The sequence below is a fragment of the Misgurnus anguillicaudatus genome, chromosome 19 (assembly GCF_027580225.2).
Source record: "Misgurnus anguillicaudatus chromosome 19, ASM2758022v2, whole genome shotgun sequence".
Classification (NCBI taxonomy): Eukaryota; Metazoa; Chordata; class Actinopteri; order Cypriniformes; family Cobitidae; genus Misgurnus; species Misgurnus anguillicaudatus.
This window is the reverse complement of record NC_073355.2, coordinates 51,019,863-51,045,302: the sequence shown is the minus strand read 5'-3', so window position 1 is coordinate 51,045,302 and position 25,440 is coordinate 51,019,863. Positions and strand designations below refer to the sequence as shown.

The 25,440-nt window shown below is 40.7% G+C and overlaps 3 protein-coding genes and 1 pseudogene across 3 annotated transcripts in view; all 4 read right to left on the bottom strand.

The window, feature by feature from the left end:
- The window catches only part of LOC129422394 (uncharacterized), a 75,300-nt pseudogene extending 49,875 nt beyond the window's left edge, over positions 1-25,425 (bottom strand).
- The window catches only part of LOC129422909 (uncharacterized), a 176,439-nt gene that overhangs the window by 90,331 nt on the left and 60,668 nt on the right, over positions 1-25,440 (bottom strand). The window lies entirely within an intron of this gene.
- LOC129426466 (uncharacterized) lies at positions 142-25,420 on the bottom strand. The gene is made up of 4 exons (XM_073856544.1): positions 25,380-25,420; positions 24,558-24,645; positions 23,912-24,124; positions 142-1,897 (listed from the first exon to the last, which is right to left on the bottom strand). The coding sequence occupies exons 3-4, from the start codon at positions 23,997-23,999 to the stop codon at positions 267-269; spliced, it is 1,719 nt and encodes a 572-aa protein (XP_073712645.1). The 5' UTR covers positions 24,000-24,124; positions 24,558-24,645; positions 25,380-25,420; the 3' UTR covers positions 142-266.
- LOC141350787 (uncharacterized) lies at positions 18,036-20,051 on the bottom strand. Its single transcript, XM_073856613.1, has one exon. The coding sequence runs from the start codon at positions 20,047-20,049 to the stop codon at positions 19,201-19,203; it is 849 nt and encodes a 282-aa protein (XP_073712714.1). The 5' UTR covers positions 20,050-20,051; the 3' UTR covers positions 18,036-19,200.

Genomic DNA, 25,440 nt, shown 5'->3' with positions numbered 1-25,440 from the left:
TTTTGAAACTCTTTTTACACTCATGGCATGTGAACGGTTTCTCTTCAGTGTGAGTGATCAAATGTACATTAAGGTAAGATTTTGTCTTGAAACTCTTTCCACACTGTTGACACACGTATGGTCTCTCTCCAGTGTGAATTCTTAGGTGTAAATTAAGGTAAATATTTTTTATAAAACTCTTTCCACAGTGATGACAAGTGTAAGGTTTCTCTCCAGTGTGAAGTCTAATGTGTATCTTAAGTTGACTTTTATATGGGAAACTCTTGTCACAATGCTGGCACGGATGTGACATTTCCCCCCCTGTGAACTTTCATGTGCCGGCTAAGGCCTGATTGATATATGAAACTCTTTCCACACTGTTTACATCTGTAAGGTTTCTCTCCAGTGTGAATCCTCATGTGAGTCTCAAGTCCACGTTCATCACTGAAACTCTTTCCACACTGAGGACATCTGTAAGGTTTCTCTCCTTTGTGAATTCTCATGTGTCTCTCAAGGCTACATTTAATTCTGAAACTCTTTTCACACTCATGGCATGTGAACGGTTTCTCTCCAGTGTGAATCCTTGTGTGTATCTTAAGGTTACTTTCAATAGAGAAACTCTTTCCACATTGATGACAAGTGTAAGGTTTCTCTCCAGTGTGAGTCCTCATGTGTATCTTAAGTTCAGCTGCAGTTGTAAAACTCTTTCCACACTGACGGCATGGGTGTCTTTTCTTTTCATTGTGAATCCTCATGTGTGCGTTAAGGTTAACTTTTGTTCTGAAACTCTTTCCACACTGTTTACATGAGAATGGCTTCTCTCCAGTGTGAAACCTAATGTGTATCTTAAGTTGACTTTCATCTCTGAAACTATTTCCACACTGAAGACAAGTGTAAGGTTTCTCTCCAGTATGAATTCTAATGTGTATCTTAAGTTGACTTTTATCTGGGAAACTCTTGTCACAATGCTGGCATGCATATAACATTTCCCCGCTGTGAGCTTTCTTGTGCCGGCTAAGGCCTGATTGAAAGGTGAAACTCTTTCCACACACATGACATATGTATGGTTTCTCTCCAGTGTGAATTCTCATGTGAGTCTCAAGTCCACGTTTATCACCGAAACTCTTCCCACACTGAAGACACACGTGAGGTTTTTCTCCTTTGTGAATTCTCATGTGTGTTATAAGGTTACATTTAATTCTGAAACTCTTCCCACACTGAAGACACACGTGAGGTTTTTCTCCTTTGTGAATTCTCATGTGTGTTATAAGGTTACATTTAATTCTGAAACTCTTTCCACACTCAGGGCATGTGAACGGTTTCTCTCCGATGTGAATCTTTGTGTGTATCTTAAGTTTACTTTTATCTCTGAAACTCTTTCCACACTGAAGACAAGTGTAAGGTTTCTCTCCAGTATGAACTCTAATGTGTATCTTAAGTTGACTTTTATCTGGGAAACTCTTGTCACAATGCTGGCATGCATATAACATTTCCCCCCTGTGAGCTTTCTTGTGCCGGCTAAGGTTTGATTGAAAGGTGAAACTCTTTCCACACACATGACATATGTATGGTTTCTCTCCTTTGTGAATTCTCAAGTGTGTTATAAGGCTACATTTAATTCTGAAACTCTGTTCACACTCATGGCATGTGAACGGTTTCTCTCCGATGTGAATCCTTGTGTGTATCTTAAGGTTACTTTCAATAGAGAAACTCTTTCCACACTGTTGACATGTGAAAGGTTTCTCCTCACTGTGAGTCCTCTTGTGATCTGCAGGACGTTCATCTTCTCTGAAACTATTTTCACACTTTATGTCTTCTGTCTTCAGAGTTTCTTTCAGTGAAACAATATGGTTTATTTTTACAATCTGATGTTTTTCATCCACTTCATCTTGACTCTCCTGTTTCACTTCCATCATATCTAAAATGAAGACAGTAAATAGTTCATATTGATAAATCAGAGTGACAAAACACATTTGAGATTGTCATGTATTCATGTTATTTTTACTGTGAAGTACATTATGTCATTTCTATTGTTAATTTCTACTCTTGTAGTTTAACTCGTATGCTGTGTTCAAAATCCTATAACACTTCTGGTGTTTAAAATATCACCAAACATTGGATTTTGTCTCTTTAGGGGCCAAGCAACGAAGGTGCTGAGGCACCTTTTGGAATTGTCAGTATTATTAGGGGTCAAGCACCGAAGGTGCTGAGACACCTATTGGAATTGTTAGTATTATTATTTTGCTTCTTCTGCTCTATGGCAGCCCTATGAACCGTACATAGGAAAATGATGAAATTTGGCACAGTTGTAGAGGTGGTCCTGAAAAGTCAAGTGACCAAAAATGGGGTCTCTAGCACTAACTCTATAGCGCCACCAACACCAACTCAAAAATTCAATGTTCAATTGGTTATAACTGGTGATCCATTTGATCTATGGAAATTCTACTTAGTAGACGTGATTGCTCTACTCATGCTTATTGTTTTTAATGCCATACAGTAAAACTCCACCCATTATATGTATGTATTTTTAAGTTGAAAACATTGTAAAAAAAAATATATATATTTTAAATTCTTCTTAAAAAATATCCTACAGAAAAAAAGGCGTTAAAACCCCATGCAGAGCGAAGTCTGAGTCAGTCAAACCCTTAGTTTCAAGTCGGTGGTTAGTATGAATTCATTACCGTTTCATCTTACCTGTTATATACATTATATTATACCCAATATTATACACTAACCCCAAATCTAAATATATATAGTTTATATCGCGTTTTAGACGTGACATGTAAACGGCCAAGGGACGTTGTAATCAGGGTTCTAAATTAACACCCGCCAACCCGCCAAATGCGGGTTAAAATTCATTTTGGCGGGTATTAATAAAAACTTACTAGCCACTTTGGCCGGTGATGCATGAGGCATTGCAAGCATGATACATAAAGCTCTGTTCTCGGTCATTTATCCCTCTGGCAGTACTTCCTACATTTCCCATAAACACTGTGTAATGCTACGTGATAATGTTGCATACGCCCATTGGCTGCGCGCAGTTTGCAGCGAAACCAGCGCGAGAAACCATGGAAACGACAGAGTGCGTCCACCAGAAAACAAACGGAAGAAGGAGAACAAACGTACGGGCAGAGCAGGGAGGATAGACTAAAAGACAGCGGTGTCACCACACCCCTTTACTGAGGCACGTGCTCCAGTGTAAATCTTTTGTGCCCAGGTGTAAATCTCAAGTTTAAATTTTAGAAGTTAACTAGTGTATTCAGATCTATATGCAATGTATTTACCCAATTTACGCTTGTAAAGCGACGAAGCGTCGCACTGACGCGTGCACGCATGTATCCATGTCCATGCGCGTCTTTGCGTTCATCCGCGCGCGCAACTGCCTCCAAAGGGGACGCCACGCAAATGAGTAATTATGAAAACATGACGACAAGGACACGTTTCTAAATACTAATGATAATAGTATTTTGACTCGATCATTATTGGCTTCTGTAGATGGACATCAGAAATGTTTTGTGCAAAGCAGGGAAAAGGAAGCAGAAAGGAGATGATAAGTTTAAGGGAGGTAAGACAAACTACATCCACACTCAGTCAGTTCTCAAATATTAGAGGAAAAATCTCAGGAAAACCTTTTGTCAAGTCTATAGGATTGCATTGTTGATGAGAAAATCAACAGATGTTTGTGTTATACTGTTCTGTATTTACAGATATGAAATTAATATTTAGTTTACTAATATTTAACTCTTATAAACAGTTAACAGTAACTATGACTGAGATTATTTAGTATAGCAGTCATAAAATGACTGGTTTCTTAAAATATTATTGTAAAAATAAGTTATTAATCATTGCTATCATTGTATAATGTAGAAAATATTTCTCTGCTGTCATTATTACCAAACATTTTATGCCATTAATGCCTCCAAACATGATAATAATGTTAGGTATGATGAAGATTATACTTAAATATTTTTAAATACATATTTATTTTCGCAGTACCTGTTGCACTGTAGAATAATGGGTTAAGCAAAGGAAATTGTATAGAAGTTTTGCACACTTCTTGCACACAGCAAGCTTTCAAAAAAAGTCAGCAAAAAATGGGGAGCCTGTGCCCCAGTAAAGCTTTATGTCTATCAACAGAGAAATGAAGAAAGCTTATGTTTCATCACAAAAATGTTGTCATGTTTTGTCAGGATTGTCGCATGCACGCGAAGGAAAAAACGAATCATTGTTGCATTCAGTGGCACTCATAATTCTCTTATTTTCACCGGAAAAAATTTGGCTAGTAGAAATGCTGATTGGCTGGTAACTTTAGAAAGTTACCAGCCACTTTGGCTGGTGGTCAAAAAAGTTAATTTAGAACCCTGGTTGTAATGTATATCGAAATATAAGAAACCATATCATCGTTATTGAAAAAATATTATAACGCAAAATATATTGATATTGAATTATTGCCAAGCCCTATCACAGCCGAGACGATATAGACCTATATCACTACTCCTACTCAAGTGATATTGCTTATATATATATATATATATATATACACACTCCCTGACAAAAGTCTTGTCGCTTCTCTATTTTGTAGAAACGTCTCGGGTTACGTAGGTAACCCTGGTTCCCTGAGAAGGGAACGAGACGCTGCGTCGCCATAGCAACGCTTTGGGGAACGCCTCGGCGTGACTGATCTGAAGCACGTGTAACACATAATCAATAATTTGATGATTGGATATAGGCTGGATGCCGTGCGGACCAAGGGTATAAGAAGGCATCCCACACAAACACACTCGCTACCAGTGCCGAAGCAAGTGCCTACAGGGATGCAGGGAGTATGGCATGGAGACGCAGCGTCTCGTTCCCTTCTCAGGGAACCAGGGTTACCTACGTAACCCGAGACGTTCCCTTTCGAGGAACTGGAGCTGCGTCGCCATAGCAACGCTTTGGGGAACGAGATGCCCACGCTTCCATACTACCAAATGCCTGTAGCGTGTATAACTGAACACAGTCAAGGCAAAGAACCTGGGACCCTACAGGGGTCTAGGTCTAGACCATAAAATCTGGTGTAGGTGAGTGGCGAAGACCAACCGGCCGCATTACACACGTCAAGAGAGGCGCCTGACCCTAAGGCCTTAGAGGCAGCCATACCCCGGGTAGAGTGGGCCCTCACAGCGACAGGTGAGGGTAAGCCCTGATGTTCATAAGCCAGTGAGATAGCATCTGCTATCCATCTGCTCAAAGTCTGCTTGGTCGCCGGTAAAACCTTTTCTGGGTGAACCAAAGCACACAAATAGCTGCTCGGACTTCCTCCACTGAGCAGTCCTGTGAACGTATGTGTCCAGTGCAGTGCTCGCACAGGACACAACAAATTCAGCTTTTCTTGGTCCGCGCTCCTGAAGGGGGAGGACAAAGGGCCTGTAGAACAATGGGCCTTGGCACATTGTTTAGCACCTTGGGAATATAACCTGGCTTCGGGTGTAAAAAAGCCTTAGCCATCCCAGGTGCAAACTCCAGACATGTCGGGGATACTGACAGGGCCTGAAGGTCCCCCACTCGCTTTAAAGAGGTGATAGCAGAAGGAACACAGCCTTAAAGGCCAGAAACCTATCTGGCAAAGTCTCAAATGGCTCGAACGGAGCCGACGAGAGCCCTTCCAGCATGACTGGTAGGTCCCAAGTTGGCACCCTTGTGCGGCTAACACGTCGCAACCTGCGAGTGCCACAAAGAAAGCGAGCCAGTAACGGGTGTCTACCCACTGATGAGCCTTCCACCGAAGTATGGTAGGCAGAAACTGCTGCCGTTTAAACCTTAATGGTGAAAGGAGTAAACTCAGAGAAACGCTCCTGCAGAAACCTCAGCACTACGTTGACAGGCAGTTATAACTGGGTCTGTCAGATGAGCTGAACACCAAGAGGTGAACATTTCCCACTTAAGGGAATAAAGTTGCCCCGTGGAGGGATAAACACAACCACGGGGGAAAGCATACAGACGTAGCCTCGGCCATGCCTGTACCATGGAAAACCACAGTGGGAAAAGTGTGGTGTCCTGGGATGCAAACAGATGTACCTCTGCGCGTCCTAACCTTTTCCAGATGTGGTTCACCACATCTAGATGAAGTTTCCACTCCCACCGGAGATGTCTCGAAGGGGCATCTGCCACATTCAGGTGGCCTGGTATGTAGACTGCCCTCAGAGAGTCCAGAAGTGTATGGTAGGCAGAAACTGCTGCCACCTATACCTTAAAGGTGGAGTAATGATGGTCTCCACAACCTCAGTTGGTAGCATGACATTCTTCCAAAGGAGTATGGTAGGCAGAGACTGCTGCCCCCTAAACCTTAGGGTGGAAGGAGTTAACCCAGCAGAGATATGCTCCTGCAGAAACCTCAGTACCACGTCAAGGGGCAGTTGACTGGGTCTGTCAGGTGAGCTGAACACCGAAAGGTGAAGTTTCTCTACTTTAGGGCATAAGCTACCTCGTTGAGGGAGCTCTGAAGTAATCATCTGGTTCCCACAACCTCATTCAGGAGCATGAGGTCCCTCCAAAGGAGCATGGTAGGCAGAGACTGCTGCCACCTAGACCTTAAGGGGTGGAAGTAGTTAAGCCAGCAGAGAATTGCTGCTGCAGAAACCTCAGTACCACATAAACACGGCAGTTGACTGGGTTTGTAAGGGGAATTAAACACCAATAGGTGAAAGATTCTCCACTTAAGAGCATAAAGCTCTCTTGAGGGTTGTCCAGACGAAATATGAGGTCCTTCCAGAAGGAATACGGAAGGCAGAAACCGCTGCTACCTAAGCCTTAAGAGTGGAAGGAATTAAGCCAGTGGAGAATTGCTCCTGCAGAAACCTCAGCACCACATAAACAGGGCAGGTGATTGGGTCTGTCACGTGAGCTGAACACCATGAGGTGAAGTTTTTCCACTTAGGGCCTAAGCTCCCTGAGGGAGCTCTGGAGTAATCATATGGTCTCCACAACCTCAGTTGGGAACCTGACATCCTTCCAAAGGAGTATGGTAGGCAGAGACTGCTGCCACCTAAACCTTAAGAGTGGAAGGAGTTAAGCCAGCAGAGATTTGCTCCTGCAGAAACTTCAGCACTACAACAACAGGGCAGTTGACTGGGACTGTCAGGAGTAAAGTATGGTTTCCACAACCTCAGTTGGGAGACCTGAGCCTGCGAGCCTGGCCCCCTCAGAGGCCAAGCTGACAGCTACCAGATCTCTGGCAAACTTTCTCCAGAACTTCTGTGGCAGAGTGATTGGGGGAAAGAAGAGAAAAACACATTAGGCAGTGTGTGGTGTCCTGAGACGCAAACAGATCCACCTCTGCGCGTCCAAATACTCTCCAGATGTTGTTCACTACATCTGGCTGGAATCTCAACTCCCCGGGAATGGGCTTTGCCTTACAGGGCATCTGCCATATGCAAGTGGCCTGGGTCTAAACTGTCGTCAACGAGTACAGTTTGTCCAGAGACCACAAATGCCATTATCCCAAAATCAACAATGTTGTGATTTTGGCCCTATCGGCTTTCCATAACTGTACTCCAACCTGTAAGGGATGTGCCTGTTGTCAGCAACACACGCCAGCAGCGCACACCCAAAACAGTCCTTAGGATAGAAACCAAGGTTTTCTTCACACCACCAGAGCACGCAGACAACGATGCGTGACTTTGATTGCAGACCTCCTTAGAGATTCATTTAAGAAACCACCGATGTGATGTCTGTCTAGAGAAACACATGATGGCTCCTCAGGTCTAGAAGGAAATGGGAGTCCAACCCATACCACCATAATTTCCAAGGCAATTTCAGTGCCATAGCCGATGATGAGTTTCAGCGATTTTGACCCTTTTGGCTTTCCATAATCGCACCAACCTGTGAGGGACGCTTCTGTTGTCAGCGTCACACATCGACAACGCGCACCCAACACAGGACCTTGGGACAGAAGCCATGCTTTCTTCCTGTTACCACAGCACGCAAAAAACGGTGCGTGACTTTGATCATGCCAGACGGGGAAACCCTCCCGTGTTGAATGAAGACATAAGCTCTAATGTAAGGAATCAGTCCTCGGATCTGATAAAATCACAGGACTGAGCTGCATCATTGAACAATTACAAATCCCTCCTTTTGAAACAATAAAGCAACGGCTGTAGGTCATCATTTCTCTCATGTGGAGGTTCTACAGCCTCCTGCACAAGAAATGTATACATGCTCCCCACTGGAGCCGGCTGTATGCAGTTCCACCAGTGCAGGTGAAGGTTAATTGCAGCTGCCTGTGGTACTACGCACAGCAGTGAGTGTGCCCTGTGAGGGCACTGAAGGGAAGCAGGCACCATAAATGGGGTGTGAGCTGCTTCGCTTCAATAAGAAATAGTGAGTGCCACGAACGAAGACGTTACCCGCCTCAGCGGATGAAGGACTCGAATCGTAACACAAAAGATCATATCTTGACCAGCGGACGATCAGGAGAATATGCTGTGTACAGCTGTACAAGCAACACTCAGCATAAACACAAAATCACTGTTTGACACAGCTCACACAGGCTGTGACAAGCAGATATACATACATAGCCTACACATACAGGTGTAGAAAACGAAAAAATATTATTATTTTCATTATTATGTGTATGTACATACATATAATACCTCCATACTGTAAGAAAAGAGGAGGCTTCACGTGGAGACTGCACGTTTAGCCTTAAACAGTAGGCGGATTATGAAGATGGTTCATCTCTCCAGAGACAGATAGCTGAAATATATGTGGCTCTCACGCAAGGCGCCTTCCCGATCCGGCGAAAGAGAGAGAGAGCGGACGTTACGTGCAAGCAGAGATACCGCCGCCTGCACGAAATCATATGGCGACTCCCACGAGTGCAACCGCTGCTGAGAAGCGGGATCGCAGCCGCGAGCCCAAGCTTCCTAGAAAGCGAAAGACAGATGTCATGGGTGTAGGCGGGGATACCGCCGCCTGCACGCACAAGTGCAGTCACCGCTTTGCCTCGACAGAAGCGGGACCTGATCCGTAAGGGCGCGAGCCCGATATATCCTTCTCTAAGCGCAAAGCTGGAGCGCAACACGTGCACGGGAATGCTCACAGTGCACACAGCCAGGTTTCTCAAAAGCCAACTGTGCGTGCTGCGCTCTAGACACATATACATGTGTATCCTTGTCTGTGATATCGCGCCGACAGGGAGATACACATACTTGAACTTCATAAAACATACTTCAGATTTATGCAAACGTACACGCAGTCACTTGCTGAGGCACTAAAAGCGAGTGTGTTTGTGTGGGATGCCTTCTTATACCCTTGGTCCGCACGGCATCCAGCCTATATCCAATCATCAAATTATTGATTATGTGTTACACGTGCTTCAGATCAGTCACGCCGAGGCGTTCCCCGAAGCGTTGCTATGGCGACGCAGCTCGAGTTCATTGAAAGGGAACACCTGCTATTAGCCTGACTTTTAATTAATCAATTGGTGTTAGAAATAGCTCATATGAAAAGCTAAAACCCTCCCAAATGATGTTTAATGCACTAAAATGAATAAGTTTCACTGAAAAAAGATTTATCATTTAATCAAGACAGAAGGTCAAATTTTGGCAAGACAAAAGTTTTGTCGCCTATACAGAAATTGAACAAATTTACTGCAAATACAAAAATATGTCAGCAAATTAAGTAGTGGTAGTGCGTAAAAAGCGATGTCATGATATTTTCATAGAACTAAAACAATACACAAAACATGTAGTAGTTTAATATGTTTATTATGGTTTGTTCAAATAACTTACAATGTGTTAAATGAGGAAGATGCTGCTGACTGTCAGACCGTGCAAAGCTTGCTGTTGTTTCGCCATAAAAACTCAACTCCATTAACAATTGCAGTTTAAACCAGAGGGGTAGTTGTGACATTTTAAACTGAAAAGTTAAAAACACGAAGTCTTGGTAAATTCCATGTACAAACACTCGACTGACTTTCCCATTGCAGAAATACTGGTATGTCTCTGTGCTTTAATATTTGCGTATTAAAGACCCGTCACCTCTGATCAACAACACAAAATGATTGAATATATCTTTATATATCAAGCCACTTCTTAATTTCATCCTCACCCTGGTTCATACATGGCAGGTCTAAGTTAGTAAACATTAACTGTTTAAATCATGTTTTTAGTGCTGCCTCACGATTAGTCGCGACCAATCGCCTGCAGAACAAAAGTTCCCGTTCACATAATATATGTGGGTGCACTGTGCATAATAATTATGTATAAATACACATACACACATGCATGTATACAATTAAGAAACATTTGCATGTGTATATACATGTTTATATTTATATATAATCTATATTATATATAAATATAAATATTTATTATATAAATATTTTTTTTTCTTAAAATTATACATTTATGTGCTTGTATTTATATAAACATAATTATTATACACAGTACACACACATTTATTATGTAAACAAAAACTTTTATTCTGCAAACGATTAGTCGTGACTAATCGTGAGGCAGCACTACATGTTTTATGCGTGCTCCCACTACACTGTTTTCTACCGGCTGGCTATTGACACGGACGTCTCGCACAAAAACAGGAAAGAAGTCACATCACTTACTTCCGCGTTTGAAAAAAAGGTGGATAATGATGAGATTTTGCTTTAAATTGCTTTTATTCTGTACACTATGGCACAGAGTCATTATCAAATCTAAGTCATTAAACCAAAATGACATCAACTTTGTGTGAACTCATGTAAATGAAGCATGCATCTAATGCATTTACTGAACGTATGCACATGAATGACAATAGCCTATTTCATGTGCCTTGTTAATGGGCGCTTTGCATTTAAAACAGACAGTGCATCTTTTAGAGCACACAATGTGCATCTCTTCCTTTTCTCTTTTCTGTCGGAGACATTAAAAGACCCTGATTATAAACTATTTTCTGTAGGTCGGTCATTTATGACCAGAAACACCTCAAGTGCAAAAAAGTGGGGAGTCTTTTTGAACAAAGTCAATACATTTCAATCAATGCAATAACATTAACTACTATTTTGGGGTTTAAAAAAATGATCTCTATAATGACGTGAACACAACATGAGCTTTAACTGTAGTAGAGCATTGCATGGAGATCACAATCATTCAATCCACTGAAGGTCGCTTTGGATAAAACTCTTTACCTGATATTTCAATCTAATTCTACTGAATCTATTAAACATGCAGAAAGTTATCATCTCATGGACTTTAGTTTATTTTCCCCTCATGTTTCTCAATGTTGTTATGATTATTCCTCAACCATCAATAATAAAGATTGAAAAATAGCCACCAACCTATTTGTTCCTCAGTATCTTCATCCTTTATTCTGCATGGCTGTTGATCTGTCATCTTCTCAAGCTCCTCTTTCACCAGCATCAACATTATGTCATGAAGATTTCAGTTGTCACACATGGAGTGATTTCTCTGTGTGTTTGACTCCAGCATTTATTGGTGGATTGTTGTAGGAGGACCTTCACTGAAGATCTCAATCACTTTCACTCTATAGGTGTGAACTAGAAATGAAAGAAGAGACATTAAAACATTTAATGTCAGTTAAACATTCATCATCTGTTTCACTTTTTTAGTTTACCTTAGAGGTCCCATTCTTTCTGTGTTTTTGAAGCTTTGATTGTGTTGACAGTGGGCAATATAACATGTGTTCATGTTTCACATGTAAAAAACGTGGTATTTTTCACACAACTTACTTATCTCTACTTTCACTGTCCTAAAAACAGGCTGATGTCTTCCTTGTTCTATGAAGTCCCTCCATTTAGAAATACGTATCGAATTGTGATTGTTTAGCTTGTTTGGTATGTTGTTGTGATTTGATAGCAGCTTAGCTTAGCAGAGCCGTATGAAGCATATATTTTCTAAATTAATGACAAAATCATTACAAATTGTTAGGAGAATGCTATAAATAGTTAAGAGGTGAAATAATATTAAATGCATATAAAAAATATATCCATAATCAGGGGCGCCACTAGCAATTCTGGGCCTTATGAAAGAATATGAGGTTGATTCCCTTACAACTTCTATTTCACACCAAAAATACAAGCCAACCTAGCAATCGAAAATATTTTGTCTGCAATTTAATAATACAGACCTATTACATGTTCTATTGTTTTTGACCACTATAATCAGTGTTTAGTCAGAGACCTACCACGTCTGTAGCTATAAGATGATTTATTATGCAAATGTTAATTTAATAGAAAAAACAGTACAGTAACCAAATATTCAGAGAAAATGCAACATTCTTAAATAAATATTAAACATACATGATATGGTTTGTATGAACCTTAACCATTCAGCTTATTGGAGCATTACCGCCCCCTCTGTTCCGGAGTGTGGACCTGATAATAGGTCTACTCTCTACTACTAAATCTCCTACACTCCTTCACAATTATATATATATATATCACATACACCCTATTTTATCCAATAAAAAACTCACTTCTTTCCCATAAATTATCTTAAATCCTACTATATAGCCCTGTCTCCTTCAGAAAAGTCATCAGTAGCTACTCTAAACTGCACCCTACCATACCACCCAGTAAACGTTTTAAAGTGAGCTCCTGTTCTCCTATCTCCCTCAAGTCAATATTCATTTTGTCTCTTTGTTCTAGATATCTCTCATACTCTATTAATACATGCTCTACTGATTCATCCACTTGACATTCTATACACAATCCTGTTTGGTGCTTGCCTGTCAACTTAAGAGTTTTATTTAACATACAATGACCCAACCTTAACCTTGTTATCACAATTTCTTCTCTTCGGTTCCCACCTGCCAACCTATTTCCTTTAACACTATTTCAAATATGAGTCCACACTTTGATGACATGTAGTGCAGACTTTAGGGACCCTTGATGCGAGTCCACGTGGGTGCACCGGAGTCGTATTTTGTGACATCCTCCAGTCTTCAGAGGCCCTGTCCCAAATGGCACACTCTGGACTTGTGGTCCTCCTCAAAGTCCACACTTTGATGACATCATGTAGTGCAGACTTTAGGGACCCTTGATGCTAGTCCACGTGGGTGCACCTGAGTCGTATTTTGGGACAGACTCGAGCGTTGTGGCGGAAATAGGAAGATAATTTCTCCGTCAGTGTGAACTCCTCCCTTCCATCGTCTGATTGGTCTTATTATTTTTTCGCAAGGACTTCTGGGTTGGTAAAGTGTACCGAAGACCGCATCAAGGGGGCAAAGGGGACGGTGATGAGCACACTTCAAAACGTAACAATTAGTGATGGGACACCCTACGGACTCGTAGAATAAGCGAGCACGCACAATTTAAGGCCACGAGACTGAAAGTCCACATGAAGTGTGCTATTTTGGACAGACTATGAAAGACTGGACCAAACCATGCAGCGAATGGGGGGGGACTTTGGTGGAAATGCAGATACAAGCCATAACTTTGTTTTGTTAGGTACATATATAATATCAATGACACTACTACAATTACTATTACTGCCTACTAATAAAATATTACCTCTGGGGGCCCCATAAGTGTGCAGGCCCTTAGAATTATCCTAACCACCCTTCCTTAGTTAGCCTGGGTGCCAGCCGATCTTAGCCCCGCCACAAGATTTTGAGAACGGGAAGATCGGTCTGGGGTTTCTGCGTTGAGGAGCTACTATGCTAGACCCAAAGCTGGTCGAACCAATCAAATTGTCAGGACGGGCTTTATACGATGATGGACAGATAATCAACAGTAACGTAATGAACCACGTCACCAAAGAGCGCGTGTGTTGAATGGCTGCCGCTGTAGAGTTCAGATGTGTGGATTCTGACATTGAGTCTGTTCTAAAAGATATCAACAGAGCATTGATTTTAAAAGAGGAACAGAGAAACACGGGTAAGGCATTTGTTGATGTTTTTGCCGTCCTTCCTACGGGTTTCGGCAAAAGTTGGTCGCAACTGAAATGGGTAACGTTATCACAGCGATGCAACTCGGCATGCACGACGAGATGGATATAATTAGCTGTCGTTGCCAGCTTCTTTTCGGAAGCCTGGAATCGTGGTTGCTGAATAAGTGGAGGGACATGCTAGGCTTCAATATTTTCAAGCCAACGTAATGGGTATCGTCGTGGATGAAGTTCACCTAACGTAAAAATGGTAAGAGATAGTCTTACTCTATGACTTAGTAAATACCTAATGTTGTGATATAAATTAAATGTTGTAAACATAGTAGGTGTTGATGTACATTCGCTAACTCAGACTTAGTATAATCACAATGTTAGTGTCATTGTACCGAAATAACTAGCAGTTCGGTCAGGCTGCAAAGACGTAATTTCAACATACGTCACACACTCCGTTGCTCGATTGGTCGTAGGTCTATCCAATTGAGTGCAGAGGTATTTTTCGGTTTAGACACGCCTCATAATTATAGCTCAATGGAGCGGTATCAGACTCAAATTCTGACTAGAATTGAGTATGACAACGTCAGGCTATTCCTTAGTGGCACCCTTGTGCATAATTTCTGTACATATATTTTTAAAAGGTGAACTCAATTATATTCATACCATATTGATAACTTCTTTTTTTTACCACATCCCATCTAACAATTTCAGGTTTTCAGAACGTTCCCTGCTGGTTAGCCAGGAAAGTTTTCCAAAGGGAACGTTCTATTTACGTTAAGAAAACTTTCCTGGCAAACCAGCAGAGAACGTTCTGAGAAGGTTCTACTAGCCGAGTGTTCTTCACATCCAAGAGTTTAGCTCCAAACATTAATACATTTATTACAAAATGAAATATGATATAAAACACAACCATTCATTTAAAAGTCCAAAACTTTTGTACAACATGACGTAAACACAAGAAAAAGAAAAAAAAGGTTAAAGTACAAAGGCAGTGATTCAGTGTTAAGATTCTATAGAAAATATATGTGATTTAAGTTATGAAACTTAACTTTAACATCAGTTAAACGATAATAACAAATAACAGACTTCATTTGAATAATTAAGAAAAAATAAATTGATGACACCAAAAAATGCCAGTTAGATATATCCAAAGAAAATATTTCGTGTTTGACCATCAGACACTGAAGGGTAGAGCAGCTGCACTGAGACAGCTGCAAATTTCAGAAGGACTTGCAGAGATGAATCTGCCCTTGGTGGTGTACACGGAACTGACTGCCCGCTGATCAACTTGAACTTGTCCGAAATCGTCAGAGGAAATGTTAATATAGGCGCTATCTTCACTAACTGACCACAGATTTGAGGTTTATTCATCTAAATTCTCGACTAAACAGCTACATTTTATGACACAGAAAGAATAATATTTTAAATATTGTGCCAGTTTTAAGCTCCACTGTCGTTGACGAGAAATGCATTCTGGGAAACTTGTCTGTCGTAAGTCCACAGAAGTCATCTCCTGATGCATCCTCGATAAAATGAGCGGATCAAGAACACATCCTGAGATGTTATGTGAACTTGATTTGATGTGAATTTGGAATAAGAGCAGTACTTGGGCCATGACTGATGACGTTTTACAAGTACAGACAAAAAAGCATATTGGCCCTGTCCCAAATGGCGCACTTCTTGTGGACTTTCGGTCTTGTGGCCTTAAATTGCGAATGCTCTCTTAGACTACGATTCTGTAGGGTATCCAATCTGTCATTTTTATGCTCCAAAGTGTGCTCATCAGCGCCCCCTTTAAACCCTTGATGCGGTCTTTGGCGAAGCCCGCAATGCAGCAGGCTTGGCGCACTCTATAAGTCCTTGTGAAAGAGAAATCAGACCAATTAGACGAAGGAAGGGAGTTCACACTGATGGGCATCTTCTATTCTTATTTCCGGCATGATGCTCGAGTCTGTCCCAAAATGACTCCGGTGCACCCTCTTGGACGTGCAAACACACACGCAGACCGCCGGGAGGCAGCATCCACGCGCGCAACCACAGCAGCAGCGCGACCATCATAGAAGAAGAAGCTTGGCAAGTTAACAAACAGACGAAGAAGAAACAGCAACTTGTTGTGTATAATTTGAGAAGATCAGCAATGATGGAAGTAAAGAAACAGCGAGATTTGTTGTAATTTGAGTTAAATCACTCTTCAACTTGTCTCATCTTTGTTTTCAGTGTCGCAAACGGAAATACCTATGATGCAGTCTTTTTTACCTGAAGTGAGGGGCTCTGGCTGACCAACCACAGCGCCCGCGGTCCGCGCAGAACCGACGCGCCGTTAAAAATTGTGCGAGGTGCACGTCAGGCCACGCAGAGCTATGCACAGGCCACTTATAACCTACGGCGTAGCTATGGTGTAGAGCTTACTCACGACTATAAATCATCCATCAGTTAAGGGCGATTTATAGTCGTGCGCGTAGGCTATCCATAGCCTGTGCGTAGCTCTGCGTAGCTTGACGTGCATTTCGCAAAAATGTTAACAGCGCGTCAGATCTACGCGGACTGCAAGCGCTGTGATTGGTCCACCAGAACCCCTCCCGTCAGGTAAAAAAACTGCGTCACAGGTATTTCCGTTTGCGACGGTGAAAACAAAGATGAGCAAAGTTGAAGAGCGATTTAACTCAAACTGCAACAAAAGTCGCTGTTTATTTACTTCCATCATTGCTGGTCTTCCCAAATCATACACAACAAGTTGCTGTTTCTTCTTCGTTTGTGGATTAACTTGCCAAGCTTCTTCTTCCCTGATGGTCACGCTGCTACTGTGGTTACACACGTGGATACTGCCTACTAGCGGTTCGCGCGTGCATTTGCACGTCGACGCGGAGGATGACACAAAAGTATAAATGAAAACCGACGCGGAACCTACACCGTAGGACCTACGCACGACTATAACGAGCCCTTTAGACTTGAAAGAGTAGAAGATGAGGCAAGTTATTCAATTATTAGTAGAGCCCTATGATTTTTGCGATGCTGATAACGCGGATGAAATCACGGAATCCAAATGCGTGGAAACATTTTCTTGTGTGAAATGTTGGACGCGCAAACAGGGTTCGTCAAACACAGCAGACAAAATAGGTACAGTATACTTTATTTATATTTACAGTACATTCACAAATTCAGGAAACTGAGAAAAAACAGCAGATCCACCACTGCAGTGAATATACTGTATGAGTGTGCGCTCCCACAGCAACGTGACACTCTTGACATCCATTGATCAGCGTGTATAGCTCATAAATGTATTACACATGTGTGATCACTGAACTAAGTTTTCTTTCTTGTTTAAGTGAACATAAACAGCTGGATGTTACTCAGTGTATTAAAACTTAAAGCAGTCTGTCTTGGGTCTTACAGTGACAGTAGCCTGCTGCTTTCTGTGTCAGAAATGTGTTGATTTCATAACAAATATATTTTAATACAGATGCCTGAACATTAAAACACGATTTTAGTATTTGTATTTGTCATGTTCTGAATAAAAAGTAGTTTAAAACCATTATTAATGGTCTGGTTTTTACAATTTTCATTCAGGAGCAAAAATCTGCCTTTAAATTTGACAGGAATAAACACTTGTTATTTATCATGATAATTATCGATATCGACTGATATGGAAAACATTTTTCAATAATTTTTTTTAGGATATATCGCCCAGCCCTAGTGTAAAATCTTGCGTGTTTTTTAAGGTTAGCTTTTGGTTTTGAAACTCTTTTTACACTCATGGCATGTCAACAGTTTCTCTTCAGTGTGAGTGATCAAATGTACATTAAAGGAATAGTCTACTCATTTTCAACACCAAAATATGTCACCACCTCAACCAAGAACCGTTGACACATCCCTCCATCATCTGTGTGCGCGCACGCAAGCGCAGGAGCGCGCTGCGACACTTCGATAGCACCTAGCCCAGCCCCATCCACTCAACGGCACCATTCAGAGACAAAGCCAGAAGTGACCAAACACATCAACGTTTTTCCTATTTAAGACGAGTAGTTATACGAGCAAGTTTGGTGGTACAAAATAAAACGTAGCGCTTTTCTAAGTAGATTTAAAAGAGGAACTTTATTTTATGGCGTAATAGCACTTTTGGGAGTACTTCGACTCGCCTGAAAAGTCCGCTCCCCTTCTCACTCTTATAATGGGACAGGGAGGGTATTACTGTGCCGAGTCGAAGTACTCCCAAAAGTGCTATCACGCCACAAAACACAGTTCCTCCTTTAAATCCGCCCAGAAAAGCGCCACGTTCCACCCTGCACCACCAAACTTGCTCGCACAACCACTCGTCCCAAATAGGAAAAACGCTGATGTGCTCGGTCACTTCCAACTCCATCCCTAAATGGCACCATTGAACGAATGGGGCCAAGCTAAATGCTATTGAAGCGTCGCAGCGCGCTCCAGCGCCTACGTGCACGCACACAGATGACAGAGGGATGCACCAACAACTCCCAGCCAAGGCAATAACATATTTTAATACTGAAAATGAGTAGACTATTCCTTTAAGGTAAGATTTTGTCCTGAATCTCTTTCCACATTGTTGACACACGTATGGTTTCTCTCCAGTGTGAATTCTTAGGTGTCTATTAAGGTACATTTTTTTAATGAAACTTTCCACAGTGATGACAAGTAAACGTTTCCTCTCCAGTGTGAATTCTCACGTGTGCATTAATGTCACGATTCATTGTAAAACCCTTTCCACACCGAGTATGTTTACATGCACAGAATAAGCGGATAACTATCAAAAATCTGCTTATTACAGAAAACTGTTTTCATGCGTTTATATGCAAATCAATAAGCCAGCTATGCAGACAACTGCGTTTACATGGGACTTGAAGAATTATCAGTTTTCTCGCAGGCAGTGACGTCACCACCTATAGTACACAAAAGTCGTTCAAAAAGTCAACGGCATATCTGTGTTAAGCTGTACTGTTGTATCTCTTCTCGTGTCTGCAGAACCTGTAAATGTAACATGAGCTTCTATTTTAACAGTTTCTCTGCCAACTGCTTTAGTCGAGCAGACTTTTATGCGTTACTTTGCGCTTACTTCCGCGTGTGACATTTATCTTTCATACGCGAAGACATGCGCACATGGACAAAGCCGGTTAAGTTTTTTTGGCATGTAAGTGTTTACATGCCACGCGAAATCAGCGTAATGAGCAAAAAACTACCTGTGCCGATCGGTTTTTGCTTACGCTGTTTTTGTGCTTTCCCTGATTAAAGACAACCGTTTTATGCGTTTACATGACCCCACGTGTTATCAGTTTATTAAGCATAATCGGCATAAGACTGCATGTAAACGCCCTCACTGATGACACGTGAACTATTTTTCTCCAGTGTGATTTCTCATGTGAGTCTCAAGTCCACGTTTATAACTAAAACTCTTTTCACACTGAAGACATGGGTGAGGTTTCACACTTTTGTGAATGTTCATGTGTGATATAAGGCAAAATTTATTTCTGAAACATTTTTTACACTCATTACATGTGAATGGTTTCTCTCCAGTGTGAATACTTGCATGCTTCTTAAGGTTACTTTGAATAGAGAAACTCTTTCCACATTGTTGACAAATGTAAGGTTTCTCTCCGGTGTGACACCTCATGTGTATCTTAAGTTTACATGAAGTTGTAAAACTCTTTCCACAGTGATGGCACGGGTGAGGTTTCTCTCCAGTGTGAAGTCTAATGTGAGTCCCAAGTCCACTTTTATCACTGAAACTCTTTCCACACTGAAAACACACGTGAGGTTTCTCTCCTTTGTGAATTTTCATGTGTGTTATAAGCCTACATTTAATTCTGAAACATTTTTCACACTCATGGCATGGGAACGGTTTCTCTCCAGTGTGAATCATTGTGTGTATCTTAAGGTTACTTTCAACAGAGAAACTCTTTCCACATTGTTGACAAATGTAAGGTTTCTCTCCGGTGTGAATTCTCATGTGTGCTTTAAGGTGAGCTTTTCTTCTGAAACTCTTTCCACACTGTTGACATGTGAAAGGTTTCTCCTCACTGTGAGTCCTCTTGTGATCTTCAGGGCATTCATCTTCACTGAAACTATTTTCACACTTTATGTCTTCTGTCTTCAGAGTTTCTTTCTGTGAAACATTATGGTTTATTTTTACAATCTGATGTTTCTCATCCACTTCAGCTTGACTCTCCTCTTTCACTTCCATCATATCTAAAATAAAGACAGTAAATAGTTCATATTGATAAACCAGAGTAACAAAACACATTTGAGATTGTCATGTATTCATGTTATTTTTAATGTGAAGTACATTATGTCATTTCTATTGTAAATTTCTGCACTTGTAGTTTAACTTTTGTGCTGTGTTCAAAACCCTATAACACTACTTGTGGTGTTTCCAATATCACCAAATATTGTATTCTATCTTTTTGTCAACTTGTTTTCATATTTGAATTAATTAATCATAGGCCTAAATAATTTTAGCTTATGCACCTCAATATTTTAGTGAAAAAAGTAAAATATGTCAAACATTTGCAGTGTTGATCACCATGGGCGTAGTTAGGCCATTTTTATGGGGCTTTAGTTAAACACATTACTAAAAACAAATATTAAGAAAATATTAATGTATGTTGCAAATTTTACATAATGATTTCATCATAGGCTGGATGAAGGTGCATAGTATTAGTCTTTAACTCATCTTGTAAATATACTTATGCTGCAATAGTTAGCCTGTCTGGAACCAAGCATTACATGCAAACTGCCCCTACGCAAAAAGTTTGGATTTAGGGCGCACTCACACTATCCAAACCAAACCGCGCTCGGGCGCGTTTGACCCCCAAAGCCTGGTTTGTTTGACAAGTGTGATCGCTCTGTTCCGCGCCCGGGCGCGGATTGGTTAATCGCGCCACGGCCGGGTTGCAGAGGTGGGCCGGAGCGCGGTTCACTTGGGCTCAGGCGCGGAAGGCTGTGGTGTGAGCGCATTCGCGCCTGAGCGCGATTCAAAAAGCGAAGACGTCAGCTGCGCGACCGCTCACCTTCATCTGCCGCCGTAAATACCTTTTGATGCGCGCTGGGGGTTTACGTGAATGTCCGAGCGGCGCACGTGACAGATCAACTCGCAATTTGAGGACATGTGAGAAGGCTGTCTGTAATCCCGCCCCACACGACTCCGAATAAAAAACACAGACTTATTATTTCGTTGGGTTCCAGTTAGGCTTCCCGCGATAGTCGGTGAAACGGTGATAACCGGTGCTTCAGCCTCTCACCGGTTAGATCACTTGCCCACCGCGACACCGTCTTTCACCGTCGTTTTGATATTTTCGTGTAATTTAATAATTTAGTTTCGTTAGAGAGAGCAAACTGAATGTGTCTGGTGCCTGAATTCAGCGGAGCTGAACGCGCGTCACGTCACAGAGCCGCAGGTGTCAGATTTCATTTATTCCTGTCAGAGTTTGCGAGAAGAGCTGACTGACCAGACGAAGGCAGAAGCCGCGTGCTTTCTTGTTTTTGTTATAATATACATATATGATGTTTAATATAAGCGAGATCGTTTTGTTGTTGTGTTTATCATCAAGAAAAATAATAAACCCATCATTCAAGCAGCGCTTTATGGAGAAGTAGCCGGTTGCTCTGCTTGGGACTGGCTGGTTCTTTGATAATTACCTGCGCACATTGACTCAAGCACTTAAGTAAACCAGCTGTTGCACTAGCAGTGCATGCAAATTCATACGCAATTTAACGCAGCGTACGCAAGCACTGCATTTAAACAGTTGCGTAATTCAAAAGTGAAATTTATAAGCATTTATAAGCCCCTCCCACACGGTGACACCGGTATCACCGGGTTTGTGACGCGCTGATTAACCGGTGGGAAAATTACGTCACCGCGGCAACCCTAGTTCCAGTGTTAAGAGAGAGCTTTACTTCCTGGTTTTTTCAAAACAATCGCATTTTAATGACGAAAGCGCGCCCGGACTCGGATCGATAAAAAGTACAGTGTGAGTGCGTGAACCTGGGGGAGTAGGGAGGGGTGACAATCGCGCTGGGGCATGGTTTGGTTTGGTTTGGATAATGTGAGTGCGCCCTTATTTTGTGAAGAATGGACACATTTTTTTTTTTTGACTTGAAGGTCGTGGACCCCGTAACATTACATCTAATCAATTAAAAGATCCAAATCATTTTCTAAAATATCCGAAAATGTGTTTGTCTGAAAAACATGTAAATCATGGGTTTAATATAATTTTTGGCCAAACTATTTCTTTAAGAATCGGCTAAAAACCCATCTCTTCCGCCATTACCTCACTTCTCCATTTCTTTCTTTAAAAAAAATTACCAACCAACCCTTGGCTATGTATACTGTGTTGGACTCAATGAGACTATTTCCAGTGCACTTATGTATTGCTGTTCTTGTGTTGCTATAATTGCTTCTATTGTTTACCTGACTTGTAAGTTGCTTTGAACCAAAGCGACTGCTAAATGACTAAATGTACACGTAAATACTTTGTGACCAAGAAACGCTAATATTAAGAAACAGCTATAACCATCTATTAAGTTGTTGTGAGATTCAAAACAGCCAAAAGTGTTACCTGTAATTCTGGCCTTCAACTCATAGCGATAGAAAGTAATTCCCAAACAAAGAGGCTTTTAAAATAACTCCTTATTGTTTTTTAGCTTTCTCTTTTCAAACGTGTGCGCAAGCCTAGTTATTCTCGTGCACGCTCTGTTTACAAGTTGCTGTCATTATTATACTGATCGATTGAGTGAGAACTCAAGATATAATCTGCAATGGAGAAGTAGCTTGTTGTATTTGTGTAATAAATACTATTGTGAACACATTGGAATTATCAAAAATAAACACACAAGGTTTTAAAACATTTCAGCGTGATACCTTTTGCCATTTGATTATAAGACTACTTTAGACAAATTGAGATGTTTACCGTGTCTGCGCAGTGCGTGACTTGTGCCAGTGCTAGCATCGCTAATCATAGCTTAGATCAACTTTTACTAGCAGTGATTTGTAATGGTTTTCTCCAAATAGCAGTCAGTGGGAAGCCCAACCTGTGCTTTCAGGTGTGAAATATTATCCCAAAAAACACTCTGGTCTTGTTTTTGTTTCTTCAGAGGCCTTTCTCTTCTTGTCATGTAATTTGTAGACACTTTTTCTCTTGCGACCCTCAGACATTTAAAAAAAACACGGAGAGAACGGCGAGCTTCAATGATTGGCTGAAACCGTAGCTCACCACACATATACACCTGAAAGCGAAAACTACCTAGGGACGAGCACGTACAATGGCCTTATGTAAACATATCACCAGAATGATTGACAACTAGGAGGACCAATAGTCTTGATTATCCACCCGGAAAAAGAAAATCCTCCGCTATACCTTTAACTAGGACGTTTGCTTTAAATTGCTTTCTAAACACTATGGCACAGAGTCATTATCAAGTCTGAGTCGTTAAACCAAAATGACAAAAACTTTGTGTGAACTCATGTAAATGATGCATGCATCTAATGCTTTTACTGAACGTATGCACATGAATGACAATAGCCTATTTCATGTGCCTTGTTAATGGGTGCTTTGCATTTAAAACAGACAGTGCTTGTTTGGATATCTTTTGTGGCATACAATGTGCATCTTTTTACTTTCTCTCTTCTGTCTGAGACATTAGAAGACCCTGATTATAACTATTTTCTGTATGCCTGTCATTTATGATCAGAAACACCTCAAGTGTAACAAGGTAGGGAGTCTTTTTGAACAAAGTCAATAAATTTCAGTCTGATGCAGTAACATTAACTACTATTTGGGGTAAAAAAAATTCTCTATAATGACGTGTACACAATATGAGGTTTAACTGTAGTAGAGCATTGCATGGAGATCACAGTCATTCAATCCACTGAAGGTTGCTTTGGATAAAACTCTTGACCTGATGTTTCAATCTAATTCTACTGAATCTATTATAGATGCAGAAAGTTATCATCTCATGGATTTTAGTTTATTTTCCCCTCATGTTTCTCAATTTTTTATGATTATTCCTCAACCATCAATAATAAAGATTTAAAAATGGACACCAACCTATTTGTTCCTCAGTATCTTCATCCTTTATTCTGCATGGTTGTGGATCTGTCATCTTCTCAAGCTCCTCTTTCACCAGCATCAACATTATGTCATGAAGATTTCAGTTGTCACACATGGAGTGATTTCTCCGTGTGTTTGACTCCAGCATTTATTGGTGGATTGTTGTAGGAGGAGCTTCACTGAAGGTCTCAATCACTTTATGGGTGTGAACTAAATGTGAAAGAAGAGGCATTAAAACATTTAATATCAGTAAAACATTCACCATCTGTATCAGACTTTTTATTGTTTCACTTTTTTAGTTTTATTAATGACAGATAATGTGTTTATTTCTAACATTGACCCTCGTGTTATGCTAAGATTGACTGTTATGTTATAGGGGTGTAATGATTCACTTGTTTTCTCACGCATTAATTACAGATCTAAATCTATGTTTGGTGTAGACCTGGGCGATTTTAATTTTTTCCAACAGTTTCATGCAATTTTCAATACATTTAAATAGGGGGATTAAAGGTTTTGAATAGAAGTTGAAGTCAAAGTAAAATGATGCAGACATCATCTGATTATTGCAGCAGGGTTTTCCTGCATTGAAAATGAATCAGTACCCACCCAGATTACAAAAACACATTTATATGATTTTATTTACTTTTAATCTGTGGACGCTGTGGGAGAAGTAGAGAGCACCACTTTCTTTCTCACTCCTGCGTTTAAGCTCTCTGTTTCTCAGTTTTAATCTTCAAAAGCAAACAGACAAAAGTACAGATAACTGAAAACATGACCTAAACCTCACATAATACTTGTACCTAAATTATAGCTGCATGTGAAACATGTCTGCACTGGCAGCACAAAGTGTGCTCAGTCTGAATGAAAAATATGGTCCAAAAAAGAATATATAGTTTTAAAGAATGGTTAGAAAAAGAAGTCCGTCATATCTATGCCATAGTCATAGTAACCAAATATTCAGAGAAAATGCAACATTCTTAAACAAATATTAAGCATACATGATATGGTTTGAACCTTAACCCAAAAACATTTAGTTTCATTCACTGGATAATTGTGACCCTGTCTATGAAAACCCAGCTGAAGTATTTATTTGTGGTTTATTGTTTTCTACATAAAATCATCCTACATAATACAAAGTACATTCTATGAAAATATAAACTTTATATCTTTAATATTGACTGAGTACGTTCATGTCAGCAATTGAATCATAGTGAAATAAATGTTTGTAATCAAACTGTGATGCTGTTTATCTCACACTTAGATTTGAGATTTTAGGTTTTCACAGACAGAGTAGCCTATAAAAGGTGTAAAAGTCCGTTAGCAAGTGGCTACAAATCTGGACAAAAATAATATCCTTCTTCTCATTTCATCGGTGATAAACGAAACCTATTGAATTGACCGTTAGCGGTCGGCATTAACTGACGCAAACATTAAAAGGAAGCTCCGTGAATAAATGATAGGTTACCTTTCTTTAAAGAAATGTGTAACGGTCAGCCCGTTTTCTCTCTCTGCCTTCTGTGTAGTCT